We start from the raw sequence: 22,900 nt of genomic DNA, 5'->3' as shown, positions 1-22,900 counted from the left end.
ACTTTCTTAAGTTATGCATTTATTCAGATCTGAACAGAGAGACATACTCTCTTAAGTTACACGTTTATTCAGATCTGAGCAAAGAGTCATACTCACTTAAGTTACACGTTTATTCAGATCTGAGCAGAGAGACATATTCTCTTAAGTTACATGTTTCTTCAGATCTTAGCAGAAAGACAGACTCTCTTAAGTTACGTGTTTCTTCAGATCTCAGCAAAGAGACAGACTCTCTTGAAAGTTACGCATTTATTCAGATCTGAGCAGAGACATACTCTCTTAAGTTACGTGTTTCTTCAGATCTGAGCAGACAGACTCTCTTGAAAGTTACACCTTTCTTCAGATCTGAGCAGAGACATACTCTCTTAAGTTACACGTTTCTTCAGATCTGAGCAGAGACATGCTCTCTTAAGTTACGTGTTTCTTCAGATCTGAGCAAAGAGACAGACTTTCTTAAGTTATGCATTTATTCAGATCTGAACAGAGAGACAGACTCTTAAGTTACGTGTTTCTTCAGATCTGAGAGACTCTCTTAAGTTACAAGTTTTTTCAGGTCTGAGCAGTGACAGACTCAAGTTACACGTTTCTTCAGATCTGAGCAGAGACTTGCTCTCTTAAGTTACGTGTTTCTTCAGATCGGAGCAAAGAGACAGACTCTGTTAAGTTACGCATTTATTCAGATCTGAGCAGAGACTTGCTCTCTTACGTTACACGTTTATTCAGAACTGATCAAAGATAGGGCCTGCCCTATGGCAGAGAAGGAACCACATCGTACACTATTTCAGCAAGCACTGATACTTTATTTGTGTACGTCGATAAGGAAACAAAAGCTGATTAGGAAGGGAACAGCTATTGTCTGCGGAATAGTAGAGAAACAGAGAAATGGCTAAAATATCCTAACATCTTCCTCTCGTTATTGAGCATAAGGAATTTCAGCAAATTTTATTTAAAGAAACAATTCTGATTTCTAGTATTACTGGGGGATTCTGGGAGTTGAGGTCCACTCCTCTTAAAGCAGGCCGGCTGGGGGATTCTGGGAGTTGAAGTCCATCCCTCTTAAAGCATTTAGAATGAGAAATTGTGGAAGTCCACGCCTTTCAAAGCATTCTGAATGAGGAATTCTGGGTGTTGGAAGCCCACCCGTCTTAAAGAATACCAGCTGGGGGATTCTGGGAATGGAAGTCCTCCCCTCTTTAAAGAATGCCGACCAGGGGATTCTGGGAGTTGAAGTCCACCCCTCTTAAAGCATGTCGGCTGGGGGATTCTGGGAGTGGACGTCCTCCACTCTTAAAGAATACCGTCCGGGGGATTCTGGGAATGGAAGTCCACCCCTCTGAAAGCATTCTGAAGGAGGAATTCTGGGAGTTGAAGTCCACCCCTCTTAAAAGCCTTCTGGCTGGGGAATTCTGGATGTTGAAGTCCTCCACTCTTTAAAGCAGGCTGGGTGGGGGGATTCTGGAAGTCCTCCCTTCTTAAAGAATGCCGTCCGGGGGATTCTGGGAATGGAAGCCCACCCCTCTTAAAGCATGCTGGCTGGGGAATTCTGGATGTTGAAGTCCTCCCCTCTTAAAGCAGGCCGACTGGGGGGATTCTGGGAGTTGAAGTCCACAAGTCTTCAAGGGGCCAACTTTGGAGACCCCCTGCTCCAGGCCCGGCCAGTCCAGCCCCCTATTCAGCTCCCCAACCCAAAGGGGGCTCTGCAAGGAGGCACCGCTCAAGAGATACCCCCCACCCATTCACCCCCAAATCTTCCACCCTTGAAGAAGTCCTGCCTTCCAAGCTGACCCCCCCCCAGAACCCCACCTCCAAGTATCTTGTCTTTTCATTGCAGGTGGCGACCTCGCCAAGCGCTGATTGACGCCTCCCTCCGAGGATCCACAATCGGGGCGCCACGGGGGCACCCCATTCTCCAGCCCTGCTCAGATCTTTCTCGTCTTTGCCAGTCAATAAACCATTTTCAGCAACTTCCTGAAGGATATCTGGTTCTTTCTCGCCTCCCTCCCCCGGGGGGAGGGGTTTCCACGCCGGGAAGGGGGGGGCTCTGTGAGGTTTTGGGGTGAGCGCCCAGGTCTGTGGTGGGCAAGGGATCCAGAGGCGCCCAGAGGCTTGAGAGGGGTCTGAAGTGGTCTCAGGTCTCCTGCTTGAGCAGACGGTTGGACTGGATGACCTCCAAAGTCCCTTCCAACGCTGTCGTTGGACGACTCTCTAAGGGTCTCCTGCTTGAGCAGGGGGCTGGACTAGATGATCTCCCCGGGGCCCTTCCAACTCTTGTTATTTTGGATGGATGGATGGACACAGGGGAGCAAGGAAGGACAGTAATAGTAATAAAGGGGACCCTTGGAAGTCATCTAGTCCAACCCCCTGCTCAGGCAGGAAACCCTATACTATTTCAGTCAAATGGCTGTCCAGCCTAATAATAGTAATAATAAAGTTGGAAGGGACCTTGGAGGTCATCTAGTCCAACCCCCTGCTCAGGCAGGAAACCCTACACCATTTCGGACAAATGGCTGTCCTGTCTCTTCTTCGAATCCTCCAGTGTTGAAGCATTCCCCCCTTCTGGAGGCAGGCGGTTCCACTGGTTAATTGTTCTCACTGTCAGGAAGTTTCTCCTTAGTTCCAGGTTGCTTCTCTCCTTGATCAGTTTCCACCCGTTGCTCCTTGTCCTGCCTTCAGGCGCCTTGGAGAATAGCTTGACTGCCTCTTCTTTGGGGCAGCCCCTGAGATACTGGAAGACTGCTATCATGTCCCCCCTCATCCTTCTCTTCGTCAAACTAAACAGACCCAATTCCAGCAACCGTTCCTTAGATGTTTTAGCCTCCAGTCCCCTAATCGTTTTAGGAAGGAAGGATGGATACAGGACAGCAAGGAAGAAAGGAAGGAAAGACACAGGAAGGAAGGGAGGCAGGACACAGGAGGAAGGAAGGAAGGAAGGAAGGAAGGAAGGAAGGAAGGAAGGAAGGAAGGAAGGAAGGATACAGGACAGCAAGAAAGAAAGGAAGGAAAGACAGGACAGGAAGGGAGGGAGGGAGGACACAGGAAGAAGGACAGCAAGGAAGAAAGGAAGGAAAGACAGAGGACAGGAAGGAAGGAAGGAGGGAGGGGGAGGACACAGGAGGAAGGAAGGAAGGATACAGGACAGCAAGGAAGAAAGGAAGGAAAGACAGGAAGGAAGGAGGGAGGGAGGACACAGGAGGAAGGAAGGAAGGATGGATGGATGCATATAGGACAGCAAGGAAGAAAGGAAGGAAAGACAGGACATGAAGGAAGGGAGGGAGGACACAGGAGGAAGGAAGGAAGGATACAGGACAGCAAGGAAGAAAGGAAGGAAAGACAGAGGACAGGAAGGAAGGAGGGAGGGAGGACACAGGAAAGGAAGGAAGGACACACGACCGAGGAAGGAAAGGAAGGAGGACACACGACAGAGGAAGGAAGGACAGAAAGGAAGGATGGACAGAGGAAGGAAGGAAGGACAGGAAGAGAAAGGAAGGATAGGAAGGAAGGATGGACACAGGGCAATGGGAGGAAGGAAGACTTGGGGGAGATGTATAGGCTTTGGGGGGGGGGATTCTCCAGGTTGCAGCCTCCAGGCTCACCCAGCTGCAGCTCCCAGTACCCTTCCCCTTCTTGCCGCTTGAGCCTTCCGCCAGGCGCTGCACCCGGAGAGGCCGACCGACCGCCTTGGAGCGAAAGGCAGGTGCCGAAGATCCCTTTTGCCAAGCCAGTCGGCAGAAGCCACTCAGTCTCTGGAGCAACCGGAGGGAGGGTACGTGGCTGCACCCCCACGGGCGGTGCCCGGCTACCATTAAACTCGGTTGGTGACGATGGCTCGCCGGCGGCCCTTGCCTTAGGACCGCCACCGAGCCCCAAAATTCCCGTCGCTAAGCGAGACGGCCGTCAAGCGGGGCTTTGCCTCAGGTTACACACTTTCTCGCCGCCGCCGTTACGCGAAGCGCTGCAGCGGTTCAATAAGGCCACCCAACCCCGGTTATGAAGTGATTCCGGCTTGCCCCCCCCCGTGACGTTCTTTCTCCGACGGTCGCAAAACGGGAAACCGCGTGACCCCGGGATGCTGCGACCGTCATAAAAGAGGAGCCAGAGGCCAAGCATCTGAATTTTGACCTCTGGGGATGTGCAGCAACGGCCGTGAGAGGGGGAAAACGCTTTTTTAAAAAGTGCGGTCGTAACTGTCGGAAGCGTCACTAAAGGAGTTGAGCATTTCCTGTACTCTCTTGGGGGAAGGCCAAATCCACTTGAGGCAGGCTCCAATGACAGAAATATGGCAAGTTCCGGAAGAAAGATGGGCTGACCGGAACATATCCGGTCAGAATTTCGTCCAGATTGGATCGACCGGAAATGCAAAATGGAGCCTAGAGAGTGGGGACTTCAGTTCCCAGAATCCACCAGCTGGCCTGCTTTAAGTGGGGAGGACTTCCACTCCCAGAATCCCCTAGCTGGTCTGCTTTAAGTGGGGTGGACTTTGACTCCCAGAATCCCCCAGCCGACATGCTTCCAGAGGGGAGGACTTCCATTCCCAGAATCCCACAGCTAGCATCCTTTAAGAGGGGAGGTCTTCCACTCCCACAATCCCCCAACCGGTCTGCTTTAAGAGGGAGGATTTCCACTCCCAGAATCCCCCAGCCGGCCTGCTTTAAGAGGGGAGGACTTCAACTCCCAGAATCCCCTAGCCAACATGCTTTAAGAGGGAGGACTTCCACTCCCAGAATCCCCCAGCCGGCCTGCTTTAAGTGGGCAGGACTTCAACTCCCAGAATCCCCTAGCCAACATGCTTTAAGAGGGAGGACTTCCACTCCCAGAATCCCCCAGCTAGCATACTATAAGAGGGGAAGACTTCAACTCCCAGAATCCCCCAGCCAGCATGCTTTAAGAGGGGAGGACTTTGACTCCCAGAATCCCCCAGCCGGCACGCTTTAAGAGTGGGGACTTCAGTTCCCAGAATCCCCCAGCCGGCCTGCTTTAAGAGGGGAGGACTTCGATTCCCAGAATCCCCCAGCTGGCCTGCTTTAAGAGGGGAGGACTTCAACTCCCAGAATCCCCTAGCCAACATGCTTTAAGAGGGAGGACTTCCACTCCCAGAATCCCCCAGCCGGCCTGCTTTAAGTGGGCAGGACTTCAACTCCCAGAATCCCCTAGCCAACATGCTTTAAGAGGGAGGACTTCCACTCCCAGAATCCCCCAGCTAGCATACTATAAGAGGGGAAGACTTCAACTCCCAGAATCCCCCAGCCAGCATGCTTTAAGAGGGGAGGACTTTGACTCCCAGAATCCCCCAGCCGGCACGCTTGAAGAGTGGGGACTTCAGTTCCCAGAATCCCCCAGCCGGCCTGCTTTAAGAGGGGAGGACTTCGAGTCCCAGAATCCCCCAGCTGGCCTGCTTTAAGAGGGGAGGACTTCGATTCCCAGAATCCCCCAGCCGGCACGCTTTAAGAGTGGGGACTTCAGTTCCCAGAATCCCCCAGCCGGCGTGCTTCAAGAGGGGTGGAGTTCAGCCCCCAGAAATCCTTAGCCAGAACATTAAGAGGCGTTGAATTCAAGTCCCAGAGTCTGCATGTTAAGAGGGGTGGATCTAAACGCCCAGAATTCCTCAGCCAGCATCATTCGAGAGTGGAGAATTCAATGCCCAGAATCCCCCAGCTGGCATCCTTTAAGAGGGGTGGACTTCAACGCCTCCTCCCCCCCTTCGCTCCACGATCCTCCTCCTAGCTCTGATGATGTTCCCTAGTTGGGTCACGAGACGTCTGCAAGGAAACCACCCACCTCAGAGAGCACCAGGGACCCCACAGTCCTCCCTCCCTCCATTCCTTCCTTCCTTCCTTTCTTCCAGCACTGATGATGTTCCCTAGTTGGGTCACGAGACGTCTGCAAGGAAACCACCCAGCTCAGAGAGCACCAGGGACCCCACAGTCCTCCCTCCCTCCATTCCTTCCTTCCTTCCTTCCTTCCAGCACTGATGATGTTCCCTAGTTGGGTCACGAGACGTCTGCAAGGAAACCACCCAGCTCAGAGAGCACCAAGGACCCCACAGCCCTTCCTCTTCCTCCTCCTCCTCCATCGTATTAATTTTCTGGTTTATTGCGGCTGTCTTGAAAAGTGGTTCTTTGGTCACAATCCAGCCTGCTGGACCCAGGAACGTTCCGCTCACCACTTCCAGCTTCCGGCCGAAACCCGCCGCAGTTTTTCATGGAGCAAAGTCCCAGCATCCCAAACGCCTTCCAAGGTGTTCGAAGGGCGAAGCGACGTCCGAGGGCATTGGCGGGAATAAGGGACCCTTTTGCATACAGGCCGTCCTCGACTTACGACAACCAGAGAGCCCCCAAATGTCTGTTTTCGGGTGAGACGTCGGTTCAGGGAGGTTTGCCCCGGTTTGACGACCGTTCTTGCCCCGGTTGTCCAGCGAAACACCGCCGTGGATAAGTTGGTAGCTCAGTCGTTAAGTGAATCTGGCTTTGCTGGTCAGAAAGTCATAAAAAGGGAATCGCAACCACGGTCACAAAGAGGAACCAGTTGCTCGAGGGCCTGAATTTTAATGCCGTCAACCCTGGGGACGCTGCAACGGTCGGTAAGTGTGAAAAAAGGGGGCGTAAGTCCCCATTTTTCCAGCACCGTTGTAACTTTGAACTGTCGTTAAGTCGAGGACTACCTGTATTTATGGAGGAACACCACGGGGACGGCCACTCCGTTTTTCACAATCACGGAGCTGGAAGAGGAACGATCAAGTGGGGGCAAAGACCGATGGGTCTTTCGGGCTTAGCGTGACGCACTTCGGAAGGGGGTGTCACAACTTCCGGTTGCACCATGCCGAGGCCGCACTCATCCCAGTTCCGGCAATGCCCAAAAAAGCGGCGACACCTCGCGCCGTGTCATGTGACGTGGCACGTTTGACACCCGTGCTCTAGCAACTATTGAGCTGGTTTTGATGGTCCTCCGCTGGATACACCAGAGATACACCAATCCGAAACCTGCGGGAGAGACTGTCAACTCTCAAAACTGGGAGAACAGCCCGCTGTCCCTTGTCCCACAAGGGCAGGAGTAAAAGCTGGAGTTATTTTAGTCCTGGGGGGGGGGTCAAAACAGCGCATCGCTGTCTACAATAAAGCAATGTTTCTCGCCGCGCTGTGTCTAGACATTTTTGTGGGCAGCGCCTCGCAAACCGGCACCTCCTCCGCGGCGGTCCCCGTGCCGCGCGCCACCCCGAGAGAGTCTTCGTGGGCGATGAGATTCCGACGGGAAGCACCGTCTCCTCACCTGTGGCTCCGCTGATGCAGCGTCAGGTACTTCCTCTGCGTGAATCGCCTCCCGCAGTCGGCGCAGGCGATGGGGGCCACCGGCGGCTGGGCGGACGCCAGCCCTGAAGGGAGCCCCGCATCCTTCCTCTTCCTACCTGCCCCGTGGGCCTTTCTCTCTGCCACAAGCGGGTCCCTCTTGCTCTGCAGCGGGGCGCTTTGCGGCACGTCGTCTTTGTGTGTCTTCTGGTGCACCAACATGATTTTCTTGTTCCGGAAGCGCTTCTGACACTGCGGACACTCGTACGGCTTCTCCTTGGCGCGCACCTTTTGCAGGGTCAGCCCGGTGGTGTCCCCCAGGGGCAGCGTCTCCCCCCGGTGGACCTTCAGGTGACTGTTTAGGTGCTGCTTCTGCCGACAGGTCTTGCTGCAGAAAGGACACCGGTACGGCCGTTCGCCGGTGTGCATGCGGTAGTGGATGTTCAGCGTGGCTTTATCCCGGAAGGTCTTCTCACACTCGGGGCATCGGTATGGGCGCTCGCCGGTATGGAAGCGTAGGTGCTTGACCAGATGCTGCTTGTAGCCAAAACGCTTCCCGCACGCCATGCACAGGAAGGGCTTCTCGCCAGTGTGCACCCTCTGGTGGCTGCGCACGTTGCGCTCCTGGGCAAAGCACTTCCCGCACTGTTCGCAGGGGAAGGGGCGCTCCTTGATGTGCGAGGCCATGTGCGCCACCAGGATCTGCTTGAGCCGGAAGCTGCGCCCGCACTCCAGGCAGGCGAAGGGCCTCTCCGTCGAGTGCGTCCCCTGGTGTTTGCGGAGGCTCGCCTTCTTGTGGAAGCTCTTCCCGCACTCCGCGCAACTGTAGGGTTTCTTCGGATCAGGCAGGCAGCGCAGGTGACCCTGCAGCTGCATCTTGGCCGCCAAGCTCTTTTTCGAGGCGCCGCTGCGGGGCACGAGCGGTGGGGACGGCTTCCTGCGCAGGTGGGTCTTGATGTGCCGCTTGAGGTCCCCCCGGGAGGGGAAGGCCTTGGGGCAGAGGTGGCACTTGAACGGGCGTTCTCCGGTGTGCGTCCGGATGTGGATAGTCATGGCCACGTTGCTGAGGAAGGTTTTACCGCATTCGGGGCACTTTGGTGGGTTCATCTTCAGCGTCACCCGTGGGGGACCTTTGTTTTCGGGTTTGGGTACCGGGTTGGCGGTCCGGGGGCGGCCTTTCTTCCTCTTCCCCGTGGGCATCACAGGGGACCCGGTCTCCGCTCTGCCCTCACCTTCGTCCACCATTGCGAGACCATCTCCTGCTGGAAGAAAGAGGACACCTCGTCACCGTGGGCGGGATGGAGAATCATAATTAGATTTCTACCCCATTTCTTCTCACCCACCCACCCACCCAAAAATGGTTACCTAGCAACCAACTGAAAATCTCCGCTCAGAGATGGCCGTGTCGACGTCACAACCGTCCCTCCCCGGCTTGCCGCTTTTTCAGCAGCATCCAGGGGGAAGAAGGCAAGATGGCCCCTGCGCCGCTAAACCCCCTTTGATGTCCGTCAGGCACCTGCGGCGGCCATCTTGACTGTTTTGACCCCCCCCGCCCAAAATTCCCCCGGAACCAAATGTCGTCGCTGGAATCTCCTGCTCCGCGGATCGACTTGCGAGTTGCTGCGATTCCAGAGACATTTGTGCGAGATTCTGGGCATCGCTCGAAATGAGTCAGGGCCGAGCGATACCCTGCATGTCGAAAATGACATACCGTGATCTTTTGAGCTTGCCAACCCCCAACCACAATTATTCCCGAAAGCACAGCTCCCCAGCCGCTAAGTAACGCCCTGCCGGTTCGGTCAGTCGCACGGCTATGAAATATATCTGGCTTTCCCTGTTGACTTTGCTCGTCGGATGGTTGCGAAAGGAGGATCGCGTTACCCCGGGACATTGCGACCGTCCTAAATATGAGCCTGTTGCTCGTTGGACGGTCGCGAAAGGAGGATCGCGTTACCTCGGGACATTGCGACCGTCCTAAATATGAGCCTGTTGCTCATCGGACAGTCGCGAAAGGAGGATCGCGTTACCCCGGGACATTGCGACTGTCCTAAACATGAGCCAGTTGCCAGGCTCATATTTAGGACGGTCGCAATGTCCCGGGGTAACGCGATCCTCCTTTCGCGACCATCCGACGAGTAAAGTCAACAGGGAAAGCCAGATTTATATCTGAATGTGGATCACACGACCACGGAGAGACCGCAGTGGTCAGAAGGATGTAAAACGGTCCTAAGTCCCTTTTATTCCAGTGCCCTTGGAACTTTGAACAGTTGCGAAATCGTAAATCGAGGATTATCACGAGTGAACACTCCCCCCCCCGTGCGCTCTTCCTTTTTCTTATCCCACATTTTCCTTGTTCTCAACCAAGCGGTAAAGAAATTCTGACCTGGCCACTGGCCTTGTAGATGTGTCCATTTACACGGCTGCCACAATTCTCCTGTAACAACGGCCTCCTTACGTTCGATCTGGTTGATAATCTGCGGCGTGACGCGCAGGAGGCCTGTCGGAAACAGAGAAAAAAGCAAAGCGATCTCAACTCATTCCCTGTCTATTTTCCATCCCCAGACCCCAGAGGGGAGGGGAAGCTGCCCTCCCCAGTCCTGACCAGTCTCCCCCCACACACAAACTGGGAGATTCGGAGGAAGCAACTGGCTGTTGGGAACTGGGACTTTTCTCCGATCCCCGAGACCAGCGGTAAATCCTCTCCTTGGACGAACGGGGAAATCTGAAGTCCCTTGTCGATCCCTTCCAAATTTCCTAAACACGGGGAGTCCTCAGTTTGCCACGGTTCGTTTAGTGACCACCGTAAATGTGAGTCAGTTGCCAAAGCTTTGAATGTTGATCGCGTGACCACGGGGCTAGTGCGACGGTCGTAAGCGTGAAAAAAACGCTCCGAGGTCACTTTTTTTTCAGTATAACTTGAGACCGATCGGTAAATGACTTGCTGTAAGTTGAGAACTACCCATACAGAATAACAGAGTCGGAAAAGGCCCTCGGAGGTCACCTAGTCCAGCCCCCTGCTCCAGCAGGAGTCGTTATATAGATCTCGACTTGCAACAGTTCCTTCAGTGACGGTTTAAAGTTACAGCGGCCCTGAATAAAGGGACTTACCGTATATGCCGGCGTATAAGACGACTTCCGGAAGCGCTAAACGGCGCCAAAGACGGGGGTCGTCTTACACGCCGAGTCGTCTTATACGCCGGAAATACTGGTAGGTTTCCGGGGTATAAGACGACGTTCTAGGAAGGCGACTTGGCGATAAAGATGGGGGTCGTCTTATACGCTGGGTCGCCTAATACGCCGGCATATACAGTACGTCCGTTTTTCACCCTTACGATCATTGCACCATCCCCAGGGTCACGTGATGCTTTGCAACAGACGTGTTTATGACGGTTGCCACTGTGTTGGGAGTCACCGGATCCCCTTTTTTGCGACCTCCCGACAAACAGAGTCAAGGGAGGGGGGGCGAAGCCGGATTCACTTAACAATCATCTGGCTCCTTTAAAAACGGCCGGGACTCCCTTCACAACCGAGCCGGGAAAGGGCGTAAAACGGGACATCACGCGCTGAACAAATTTCTTGTGCAGCGATGTAAATTTGGGGGGGGGGGCTCAAACAATGGTTGTTCAGTCGAGGACTACCTGTAATGGGCTTTCCAAATCTCAAGAAGGGATCTCTCCTTGGACGCCCGCCCCCTTGGGTTCAGAAGGATCCAGAGAAATTGGACCTGGCTTCGGAGAAAGAGTGCGGGGACCAGAACCGAGTCCCATGGAAAGATATGGGACGAAAGGGAAGAGGCCGAGCAGAGCAGATTGAACCTCCAACAACCTCACTTAGAAGAAGGTGAGGACCTCTTCCATGTTGTCCTAGACGTGCAGAATAATGGGCCTAACCGGAGGGATCCTTGGTGCTGCCTGAGCTGGGTGGTTTCCTTGCAAATGTTTCATTACCAAACTAGGTAATAACATCAGTGCTAGAAGGGAGTGAAGGTTGTGGAGAAGAGGAGAAGAGGAGAGGAAAGAGGGGAGGAGGAGGAGGAGGAGGTGGAAGAGGAGGAAGGACAGTAGGGTCTTTGGTGTCCTCTGAGTTGGTTGCTTTCTTGCAGACATTTCATTACCAAACGAAGTGATGTCGTCAGTGCTAGAAGGGAGTGGGATCAGTTCTATATCCTCACTCCTTTCCTGCACTGATGTGGTTACCTGGATGGGTCATGAAACATCTGCAAGGAAACCACCAAGCTCAGAGAGCACCAGGGACCCCACCCCACAGGACCCCATAGATGATTCTTCTTCTTCTTCTTCTTCTTTCTTCTTTCTTCTTTCTTCTTTCTTCTTTCTTCTTTCTTCTTTCTTCTTCTTCTTCTTCTTCTTCTTCTTCTTCTTCTTCTTCTTCTTCTTCTTCTTCTCCTTCTTGTTCTTCTTTTCCTCCTCCTCTTCCTCCTCTCCACAATCCCTCCTCCCTTCTAGCACTGATAACATTCCCTAGTTGGGTCATGAAACGTCTGCAAGAAAACATCCAAGCTCAGAGAACACTAAGGTCCCCATAGATTCTTCTTCCTCCTCCTCCTCCTCCTCCTCTCCACAATCCCTCCTCCCTTCTAGCACTGATAACATTCCCTAGTTGGGTCATGAAACGTCTGCAAGAAACATCCAAGCTCAGAGAGCACTAAGGTCCCCATAGATTCTTCTTTCTCCTCCTCCTCCTCCTCCTCCTCCTCCTCTCCACAATCCCTCCTAACACGGATAACATTCCCTAGTTGGGTCATGAAACGTCTGCAAGAAAACATCCAAGCTCAGAGAGCACTGAAGACCCCATAGATGATGATGATGATTCTTCTTCTTCTTCTTCTTCTTCTTCTTCTTCTTCTTCTTCTTCTTCTTCTTCTTCTTCTTCTTCTTCTTCTTCTTCTTCTTCTTCTTATTCTTCTTCTTCTTCTTATTCTTCTTCTTCTTATTCTTCTTCTTCTTCTTCTTCTTCTTCTTCTTCTTCTTCTTCTTCTTCTTCTTCTTCTTCTTCTTCTTCTTTCTTTTTTCTTCCTTCTTCTTCTTCCTTCTTCTTTCTTCTTTTTTTCCTTCTTCCTTATTCTTCTTCTTTCTCCTTCCTCCTTCTTCTTCTTCTTCTTCTTCTTCTTCTTCTTCTTCTTCTTCTTCTTCTTCTTCTTCTTCTTCTTCTTCTTCTTCTTCTTTCTTCCTTCTTTCTTCTTCTTCCTCCTCCTCCTCCTCCTTCTTCCTTTCTTCTTCTTCTTCTTCTTCTTCTTCTTCTTCTTCTTCTTCTTCTTCTTCTTCTTCTTCTTCTTCTTCTTCTTCTTCTTCTTCTTCTTCTTCTTCTTCTTCTTCTTCTTCTTCTTCTTCTTCTTATTCTTCTTATTCTTCTTCTTCTTCTTCTTCTTCTTCTTCTTCTTCTTCTTCTTCTTCTTCTTCTTCTTCTTCTTCTTCTTCTTCTTCTTCTTCTTCTTCTTCTTCTTCTTCTTCTTCTTCTTCTTCTTCTTCTCTTCTTCTTTTTCTTCTTCTTCTTAATATTAATATTATTATTCTTATTATTTTCTTCTTCTTCTTTCTTCTCCTCCTCCTCCTCCTGTTCTTCATTCTTCTTCTTCTTCTTCTTCTTCTTCTTCTTCTTCTTCTTCTTCTTCTTCTTCTTCTTCTTCTTCTTCTTCTTCTTCTTCTTTTCTCCTTCTCCTCCTCCCTGCAAATCCCTCTCCCTTCTAACCCTGATGGTGTTCTCCAGTCGGATCACGAAATGTCTCCAAAGAAACCCCCAAACTCAGACAGCATCAAGGACCTGGGCTACAAATATCCCATTCGTGGACTAAATAGACAGGTAGGTAAGGTCTGAATGAATGAACGTTAGAGTAGAAGCTTCCTTACCTATCCCAAAGGTGATGCTCCTGGTCCCGGGTGGTATTCAAGCACAGGCTGGACTGCCATCTTTGGGGGGGGGTTATTTTTTATCTGCTTTCCTGCTTTGAGCAGGACATTCAGATTCGAGGACCTCGGGAGCCCCTTCCGAAGGTTCTAGCACGCCCTTCAGAGCGGCTCGGACTACGAATCCCATCGTCCAAACCCAGCACGGCATTTGGAAGACAGACTCGATCTCCCGAGGCCCCGGGGGGGAGGGGGCCTCTTCTAAGCATGAACCCGAAGCCGCTCCATCCTCAAGAGACCGAAGGTCTGTCAATCAAATGTCCTCCAAACGGGGAGACCTCTAAGCGTCCGTTCTCTTCCAGCAAAGGCACCACGGATGGTCTGAGGCCGTGGAGATCGTCGCCACGGCTGTGGAGATCGTCGCCACGGGCCTTTGATAGTGCAACGGAAGCTCCACCATCAAAGGCACCCAACGAGGAGAAGGTCTGTGGCCTTCATCTCTTGCTGCTTGAAGGTGGTTCCCCAGAAGCGTCCAGCTGACCTCTGTGGGAGACACAAGTCTGGGGCCAAGGAGGATTGTGGGAAGTCAACTCACCCTCTTCCCTCCAGCACCTGAGCAATGAAGTCGTTCTTACCCAAGGAAAGAACTGCCTCGTAATTCTCCATCATCACCGCTTGGTACAGCTCCCGTTGGCCTTCGCTTAATTCTTCCCACTCCTCTCGGGAGAAATAAATGGCCACGTCCTCGAAGGTCACCTGCGCCAGGAAGGAAAGAATCCTGGGGTTTGGATCCAGGGCTCCGAGGGTCCCAACGGATCCCACTTCTCTCCTGATGCTCAAGAACAAATGGGCTCCGTTACCTGGCTCAGTACGGTACCCAAAGAGACAATAATAGTAGTAAAGTTGGAAGGGACCTTGGAGGTCATCTAGTCCAGCCCCCTGCTTGGGCAGGAAACCCTACACCATTTCGGACAAATGGCTGTCCAGTCTCTTCTTAATAACTTCCAGTGTTGGAGCATTTACTGCTTCTGGAGGCAGGCTGTTCCACTGATTAATTGTAGTAGTAACTGTAAAGAGCCATCTCAGAGTCCTAATGCAGGAGTTCCCCAATCCCTGGGCCACAGCCCATACTCGGCTGCGGCCCATTTCACACCTGTTTAAAACTGGTGGATGAAGATTATGACCGTGACGATGTCCAGAGAGAACTTGCTAAACCAGCGGTTCTCAACCGGTGGGGTCGGGACCCCATTTGGGGTCGAACGACCATTTCACGGGGGTCGCCAAACAACGCCGTCCGCCATTTTTTTTCCCCCTTTTCCTTAGCTGTGCTCCTCCCTTTTATTCTATTGGCTTTGGAAAGCCAATAGAAGAGACTCTCTTGAATAGAGTCTCATTCTATTGGCTTTCCAAAGCCAATAGGAATGGTCCAGGGCTGTCTCTGCCCTGCTGAGCCTGCCAAAAGTCCCCTTCTGCAAACGGTGCTGCACCAGTTGAGTAGTCCTCGACTTATGACCGGTTGAGTAGTCCTCGACTTACGACCGGTTGGGGGGTCGCGGCATTAAAAAGGTTGAGAACCACTGTGCTAAAAGCTGGGAAAAGCTAATCTGTGTTTGTGACCTTCAAAGCTTTAATCATAAAGAAAAGCTGTAACCAAAAAAAAAAAAAACCAAAAACACAGAAAACAAACTGGGCTGCAGACCAAGAGAGAATTATAAACGTTTATAATCTTTTTTGAACTCTTTGGATTAGCAATATTTATTTAACCTGGACGCCAAAGCTATTTGCAGAGAAGAAGGAAAACTTTTAACTTTCGGCCATCATGGATCAGAGACATGTAGATAGAACACCCCGAGAAAACATAAATACTTGTCAGGGGGAGATTTATAGTATACTGCAATTAATTCAAATGACACGGAGTTCAAATCACGAAGAAATCCAAAATAAATTCGCAAATATAAAGCAATCTATTTCTAAATTAACTCTACAACAACAATAAAAACTTCCAGGAAAGAACAACAGAGAAGGAGCAGACAAAACAAATAAGCGGACATCAAATTGAAAAAGGAGACTCAAAGATGGAACTTCACAAAGCAAGAAAACATGATTTAATCCTAGTGGGGAAAAATGGAGAATGGGAAAAAAAAAACAACTCATCCCTTAAGACGCCAAAATAAATCTGAGGACAAAAAAAAAAAAAAAAAACCAGATTGGATAAAATGGAATCAGACCGAAAGGAAGTGATAAGAGAAGCCATGGACGAGAAAAAGAGCAAGATTTTCAAGAAACGTGGAAGACCAAAAGCCTCACGTAAAGACACTTTATTCGATTTACTTCTTATACCTACAGCAACAGTCATGAATATACGGGGGGAAAAAATCTGATTCAGCAAAACACGTTGATCAAGAAGGATCCCGGTCAAAGGAAAAAAAGATCAAAGTGAAAATTAAGAAAATAGATGATGGGATCTACCGGACAGAATTATTTTAAAAAAGAAACATTTGTTGGAATATGGTTAAAGAAATAGAAAAGATTCTGAATACGTATGTCATTCTAAGAGGGATGAATTCCTTAAATAATACTGTGTGCTTTTTTTCCCCCCTTTTTTATTTTATTTCTTGATATAAGTAATATAATACTGGTGAAAAGGCCTAGAGCAGTGGTTCTCAACCTGTGGGTGGGGACCCCATTTGGGGTCGAACGACCATTTCATAGGGGTCGCCAAACAACGCAGTCCGCCATTTTTCCCCCCTTTTCCTTAGCTGTGCTACTCCCTTTTATTCTATTGGCTTTTGAAAGCCAATAGAATAGACTCTCTTGAATAGAGTCTCATTCTATTGGCTTTCCAAAGCCAACAGGAATTGTCCAGGCTGTCTCTGCCCTGCTGAGCCCGCCAAAAGTCCCATTCTGCAAACGGTGCTGCACCAGTTGGGTAGTCCTCGACTTACGACCGGTTGAGTAGTCCTCGACTTACGACCGGTTGGGGGATCGCGGATTTAAAAAGGTTGAGAACCACTGGCCTAGAAGATGAAGGAAATGTTTTAGATAATTAAATGTGTCTGAATTTAGGGAAATTATAAACTATAAAATAGAAAAAAATGTTTTGAATAAGAGTTAAAGGATTAGATGACTAGGCACATTCAATGGAATATTGAAAGGTTAAATATATTTTTAATCGTGGTTAAAAAGCATCAGAAATTTGGGGAATGTATATGTATTAGCTTAGGAGGAATATATATTTTAAGTAGTATTTTACTTTTTATGTTTCTTTGCTCTGGCCCTCTTTTCCTTTTGTTCACTGTTTTTTACCTCTTCTTTAAGAAATGTAAAAGGGTTGACCTGGTTTATATGGAAAAAAAGGATTTAAATCTTTAAATATAATTAACCATTGGAGAAAATCTTAACCGTCAAGAATACTTTGAACTTTTATGGGAGAAAAAAAAATCTAAATAAGCACTAACAGGATATAAGACCAGGCAACCAGAATGATTAGATAGAAAAGAAATATAATAATAGTAACAACAACAACAATAACAACAAGTAATAATAACAACAATAATAATAATAACAAATAATAACAACTAATAATAATAGCAAACAAATAAACAACAAAAATAATAAATAGCAAATAATAATAAATAAATAATAACAAATAAATTAATAATAATAAACCATAAACCATAATAACAATAAATAATAATAAATAACAAATAATAAATAATAATAAATAACAAATAATAACAAATTACAAATAAATAATAACAAATAAATTAATAATAATAAGCAATAATAACAATTAATAATAATAATAATTAATAATAAATAACAAATAATAATAATAAATAACGAATAATAAATAAATAATAACAAATAAATTAATAATAAATAAGCAGTAACAATAAATAATAATAATTAATAATAAATAACAAATAAATAATAATAATAAAAAATAACGAATAATAAATAAATAATAACAAATAAATTAATAATAATAAATAAGCAATAATAACAATGAATAATAACAATTAATAATAAATAACAAATAATAATAATAAATAAATAAATAATAACAAATAAATTAATAAATAAGCAATAATAACAATGAATAATAATAATAACAATTAATAATAAATAACAAATAATAATAATACATAAATAAATAATAACAAATAAATTAATAAATAAGCAATAACAATAAATAATAATAACAATTAATAATGAATAACAAATAATAATAATAAATAACAAATAACAAATAAATAACAAATAACAAATAAATTATTATTAATAATAATAACAACGTTGGAAGGGACCTTGGAGGTCATCTAGTCCAACCCCCTGCTTAGGCAGGAAACCCTACACTAAACAGGTCAGTCTTTAAACAAGGTCTACATATAAGCAGATCTCAATCTTTCTCTCTCTTCCTATGTATTGCAAATAAAAATAATATTACACTGATGTGATCATTATTTCTAGGAATATTGGGGGGGGGGGAACATATGTAACCATCATTTATCCAAATAATAAGAACCGTGTTAATTCAAGGTTTGCAAAGAAGACATTATGGGGAAAAGAGAAAAATCAACTAAATGTACTACGTGGATTATGGATTACAGAAACCAACTGTTCCTGTTTTTCTTGACGAAGGCAAAGCTCTTAAGGGATTTATGTTAAACAAAAATTGATAAAATATATGGAAAGAAAGAAAGAAAGACGGATTATGGATTATAGACGCCGATTGTTCCTGATTTTTCTTTCTGAAGGCAACGCCAGCCGACATGTTTGTTTACCGACTCTTAAGGGATTTATCTTTTTTTAAAAAAAATCCATAAAATATATGGAAAGAAGAAAGACAGACATAGACAGAAAGAAAGACAGAAACAAAGAAAGAAAGAAAGAAAGAAAGAAAGAAAGAAAGAAAGAAAGAAAGAAAGAAAGGAAGGAAGGAAGGGAGACAGATAGAAAGAGAAAGAAAGAAAGAGACAGACACAGAAAGAGAGAGACAGAAATACAGATAGAAAGAGAGAAAGAAAGACAGACAAGAAGACAAACAGAAAGAAAGAAAGAAAGAAGAAAAGAAGGAAGAAAGGAAGGAAGAGAGAGAGAAAGACAAAGACAGACAGACAGACAGACAGAAAGAGAGAGAGAAAGAAAGAGAAAGGAAGACAGACAGAAAGAAAGAGAAAGAAAGAGAGAAAAAAGACAAACAGAAAGAAAGAAAGAAAGAAAGAAAGAAAGAAAGAAAGAAGAAAAGGAAGGAAAGAAGAAAGAAAGAAAGAAAGAAAGACAGACAGACAGAAACAGAGAAAGAGAGAGAAAGACAGACAGAAAGAGAGAAAGAGAAAGAGGAGAGAAAGAAAGACAGACAGAAAGAAAGACAGATAGAAAGAGACACAGAAAGAGAGAGAGAAAGAAAGAATGAAAGAGAGAGACAGAAAGACAGACAGAAAGAGACAGAAAGACAGAAAGAAAGACAAAAAATCAGAAAGAAAGAAAGAAAGAAAGAAAGAAAGAAAGGCGGAGACGGACGGACGGAGGGATAAATACGGAAGGATAGTTTACCTCTTAATAATTGGGCTGTTTTATTTCAACCATAGGGCCCTATGAAGGTGTCCTTGGTGTGTGTGTGTGGAGGGGCCCCACTCACTAAAAAAAGGTTACACGCCCCCCCAAAGCTTACTTGCAACAGCGATTGGGGCTCCCCCCCCTCTCCAGACACCCCGAAACGCTTAACGGGGCCCGCAAAGGCAACACAAAACGAAAAACCAACAACACTGGGGAGGCGGCGAGCTTCAAAGAGGAAAAAAAAACCTACGCAGTCTATCTCCAAACCCCCCCCGCCCACTTTCTTTGTCCTGACCCCCCCCCCGCCCCCGCAAATCCGGGGCGCCCTCTAGGGCAGGGCTTGAAGGGCAGGAGGGGGGCGGCTATTTTGGGGGGGCTCCCCCTCCCCTAGACCCCTCCCCTCCCCCCCACAATCTCCGCCCTTTGGGTAGAGACGGTCAAGGAAGAGTGAAAGCGCGTTCGGCCTTCGGGCACTTTCACTGGCCGCGTTGCGCAATGGCCAGGCGGCCAATAGACTGAGACGGGGGGGGGAGAGAGAGAGAGACACCCCCCACCGGGGCTGTCGGGGGGGGCAACCCCCTTGATGTGTGTGTGTGTGTATACACACACACACACACATACATACATATCAAGGGTTTCCCCCCCGCCGGACAGCCCCGGTGGGGGGGTCTCTGTGTGTGTGTGTGTGTGTGTATCTAATCTAATCTATCTATCTATCTATCTATCTATCTATCTATCTATCTATCTATCTATCTATCTATCTATCTATCTATCTATCTATCTATCTATCTATCTCCAGACCCCCTCCCCCACTCTCCACCCTTTGCAAGAGGAAGTGAAAGCGCTTCGGGCACTTTCACTGGCCGCGTTGCGCAATGGCCAGGCGGCCAATAGAGTGGGACGGTGGGGGGGAGAGAGAGAGAGAGAGACCCCCCCCACCGGGGCTGTCGGGGGGGGCAACCCCCTTGATATGTATGTATGTATGTGTGTGTGTGTGTGTGTGTGTGTCTATCTATCTATCTATCTATCTATCTATCTATCTATCTATCTATCTATCTATCTATCTATCTATCTATCTATCTATCTATCTCACCCTCCCGGTGATCGTATTTTATTCTTTTATTCATATATATATATATATATATATATAATATATAATATATATATATATATTATATATATATATATATATATATATATATATCCAGACCCCCTCCCCCACTCTCCGCCCTTTGGAAGTGAAAGCGCTTCGGGCACTTTCACTCGCCGCGTTGCGCAATGGCCAGGCCGCCCCTTAAAGTGGGTGGGTGGGCGGGGGGGAGAGAGAGAGGGAGACCCCCCCGACCGGGTCTGTCCGGGGGGGGACCCCCCCTTGATATATAAATATATATATACCCAGACCCCTCCCCACCTCCCCACCCCCACCCAGGCCGGAGGTGGGGGGGGCAATATTACCTGCGCGGGCCGGGGTCTCGGCGCCTCCATGGCGGGCGGGCTGGGTGGTGGTCGCACCGCGCGGCGGGAACAAAGGCGGCCGAGGCTGCGGGGGGGGGCGGTGGGGAGGGGGGGTGCCTCGGCTCCGCCCGCTGGAAGGAAGGGGAAAGGGAGGGGCGGGGGGCGGGCTCTGGCGCAGGGCGGGGCGGGGGGAATGAGAAGGGAGGGAGGGAGGGAGGAAGGAAGGAAGGAAGGAATAGTGTGGTGGGAGGTAGGGAGGAAGGTGTGAAGGAAAGAAGGAGGGAGGCAAGGAAGAAGAAAGAAAGAAAGAAAGAAAGAAAGAAAGAAAGAAAGAAAGAAAGAAAGAAAGAAAGAAAGAAAGAAAGAAGAAAGAAAGAAAGAAAGAAAGAAGTAGTGTTAAGGGTTGGGAGGTAGGGAGGAAGGTGTGAAGGAAAGAAGGAGGGATGAAGAAAGCAAGGAAGAAGAAAGGCTAGAAAGAAGAAGGAAGGAAGGAAGGAAGTGTGAAGGGATGGGAGGTAGGGAGGTGTGAAGGAAAGAAGGAGGGATGAAGAAAGGAAGGAAGGAGAAAGGCTAGAAAGAAGAAGGAAGGAAGGAAGAAAGAAAGAAAGAAATAGTGAAGGGATGGAAAGAAGGAGAAGAAAGGCTAGAAGAAAGGAAGGAAGGAAGGAAGTGTGAAGGGATGGGAGGTAGGGAGGTGTGAAGGAAAGAAGGAGGGATGAAGAAAGGAAGGAAGGAGAAAGGCTAGAAAGAAGAAGGAAGGAAGGAAGGAAGGAAGGAAGGAAGAAAGAAAGAAAGAAAGAAAGAAAGAAAGAAAGAAAGAAAGAAGTAGTGTTAAGGGTTGGGAGGTAGGGAGGAAGGTGTGAAGGAAAGAAGGAGGGATGAAGAAAGCAAGGAAGAAGAAAGGCTAGAAAGAAGAAGGAAGGAAGGAAGGAAGGAAGAAAGAAAGAAAGAAAGAAAGAAAGAAAGAAAGAAAGAAAGAAAGAAAGAAAGAAAGAAAGAAGTAGTGTTAAGGGTTGGGAGGTAGGGAGGAAGGTGTGAAGGAAAGAAGGAGGGATGAAGAAAGCAAGGAAGAAGAAAGGCTAGAAAGAAGAAGGAAGGAAGGAAGTGTGAAGGGATGGGAGGTAGGGAGGTGTGAAGGAAAGAAGGAGGGATGAAGAAAGGAAGGAAGGAGAAAGGCTAGAAAGAAGGAGGGAGGGAAGGAAGGAAGAAAGAAAGAAAGAAATAGTGTGAAGGGATAGGAGATAGAGAGAAGGTGTGAAGGAAAGAAGGAGGGATGAAGAAAGGAAGGAAGGAGAAAGGCTAGAAAGAAGAAGGAAGGAAGAAAGAAAGAAAGAAAGAAAGAAAGAAAGAAAGAAATAGTGTGAAGGGATAGGAGGTAGGGAGAAGGTGTGAAGGAAAGAAGGAGGGGTGAAGAAAGGAAGGAAGGAGAAAGGCTAGAAAGAAGGAGGGAGGGAAGGAAGAAAGAAAGAAAGAAAGAAAGAAAGAAAGAAAGAAAGAAAGAAATAGTGTGAAGGGATGGGAGGTAGGGAGAAGGTGTGAAGGAAAGAAGGAGGGATGAAGGAAGGAAGGAGAACGGCTAGAAAGAAGGAGGGAGGGAAGGAAGGAAGGAAGGAAGGAAGGAAGGAAGGAAGGAAGGAAGGAAGGAAAGATTGCGGATCCCGGGCGAACCCTCCAGGGCCGCAGATTCGGCTCGGCTCGGCTTCCGCACTTGCGCCACGCAGGAAAGGGGGGGCGGGGGAGGGGGAAACCCCTCGGAGCTCCCCTCTCCCTGGGAGGGGAGATTGGGGATCCCCCACCCCCAAAGGGCTCCTGGGGTCCCCCTTGCCTGCCTGGGGGGGGAGAGACCCTTCCGGGCCTGCGGGCCTCGGAGGGGCTTTCAGCTGCTGACTCTCTTTGAGAGCCCCTCCAATATGGCAGAGCTGCCTGTCCGTCCGTCTTTCATCTGTCATTTTATATTTGTCTTTCATCTGTCATTTGATGTCTCTCTCTGTCTGTCTGTCTTTCATCTGTCATTTTATATCTGTCTGTCTGTCATCTGTCATTTGATGTCTCTGTGTCTCTGTTTTTCATCTATCGTTTGATGTCTGCCTTTCATCTGTCATTTGATGTCTCCGTGTCTGTCTTTCACCTATCCTTTTATGTCTGTCTGTCTTTCATCTGTCATTTTATATCTGTCTGTCTTTCATCTATCATTTTACATCTGTCTTTCATCTGTCATTTGATGTCTCTGTGTCTGTCTGTCTTTCATCTACAATTTTACGTCTCTGTGTCTGTCTGTCTTTCATCTATCATTTTGTCTCTGTGTCTGTCTGTCTGTCTTTCATCTATCATTTGATGTCGCCTTTCATTTGTCATTTGATGTCTATGTATCTGTCTTTCACCTATCCTTTTATGTCTATCTGTCTTTCATCTGTCATTTGATATCTGTCTTTCATCTATCATTTTATATCTGTCTGTCTTTCATCTACAATTTTACATCTATGTCTGTCTTTCATCTGTCATTTTATATCTGTCTCTTTCATCTACAATTTTACGTCTGTGTCTGTCTGTCAGTCTGTCTTTCATCTATCATTTTATATCTGTCTGTTTTTCATTTGTCATTTTACATCTCTGTGTCTGTCATTTTATATCTGTCTTTCATCTGTCATTTGATGTCTTTGTGTCTCTGTCTTTCATCTGTCATTTTACATCTGTCTGTCTTTCATCTGTCATTTGATGTCTCTCTCTGTCTGTCTTTCATCTGTC

At 47.8% G+C, this 22,900-nt stretch overlaps 1 protein-coding gene across 5 annotated transcripts; it reads right to left on the bottom strand.

Moving 5' to 3' along the window:
• Positions 1-6,066: 6,066 nt before the first annotated feature.
• Positions 6,067-20,284, bottom strand: LOC120299902 (zinc finger protein 501-like). Of its 5 annotated transcripts, none has more exons than XM_039325196.1 (4): positions 20,156-20,284; positions 13,774-13,894; positions 9,661-9,774; positions 6,067-8,539 (listed from the first exon to the last, which is right to left on the bottom strand). In XM_039325196.1, the coding sequence occupies exons 1-4, from the start codon at positions 20,183-20,185 to the stop codon at positions 7,257-7,259; spliced, it is 1,548 nt and encodes a 515-aa protein (XP_039181130.1). In that variant the 5' UTR covers positions 20,186-20,284; the 3' UTR covers positions 6,067-7,256. The 5 variants fall into 5 exon arrangements, with proteins under 5 accessions (XP_039181130.1, XP_039181131.1, XP_039181132.1 ...); XM_039325197.1 differs by having other exon boundaries at positions 6,067-8,536; XM_039325198.1 differs by lacking the exon at positions 20,156-20,284 and adding an exon at positions 18,698-18,716.
• Between the last annotated feature and the right edge of the window lie 2,616 nt (positions 20,285-22,900).

The sequence above is a fragment of the Crotalus tigris genome, unplaced genomic scaffold, assembly GCF_016545835.1.
Source record: "Crotalus tigris isolate CLP2741 ecotype Arizona unplaced genomic scaffold, ASM1654583v1 scf7180000024320.386069, whole genome shotgun sequence".
Lineage (NCBI taxonomy): Eukaryota > Metazoa > Chordata > Lepidosauria > Squamata > Viperidae > Crotalus > Crotalus tigris.
The sequence above is the reverse complement of the archived record's forward strand: the minus strand, read 5'-3'. Positions and strand labels throughout refer to the sequence as shown.

What these genes read in the sequence shown, in the direction of transcription:
- LOC120299902 (XM_039325196.1), bottom strand. Translation starts at nt 20,185, where the DNA reads ATGGAGGCGCCGAGACCCCGGCCCGCGCAG. An exon ending in CGAGGCAGTTCTTTCCTTGG is followed by an intron (nt 9,775 to 13,773) that starts GTAAGAACGACT and finishes TGTTTCCGACAG; the next exon opens with GCCTCCTGCGCGTCACGCCG. An exon ending in TCTACAAGGCCAGTGGCCAG is followed by an intron (nt 8,540 to 9,660) that starts GTCAGAATTTCT and finishes TCTTTCTTCCAG; the next exon opens with CAGGAGATGGTCTCGCAATG.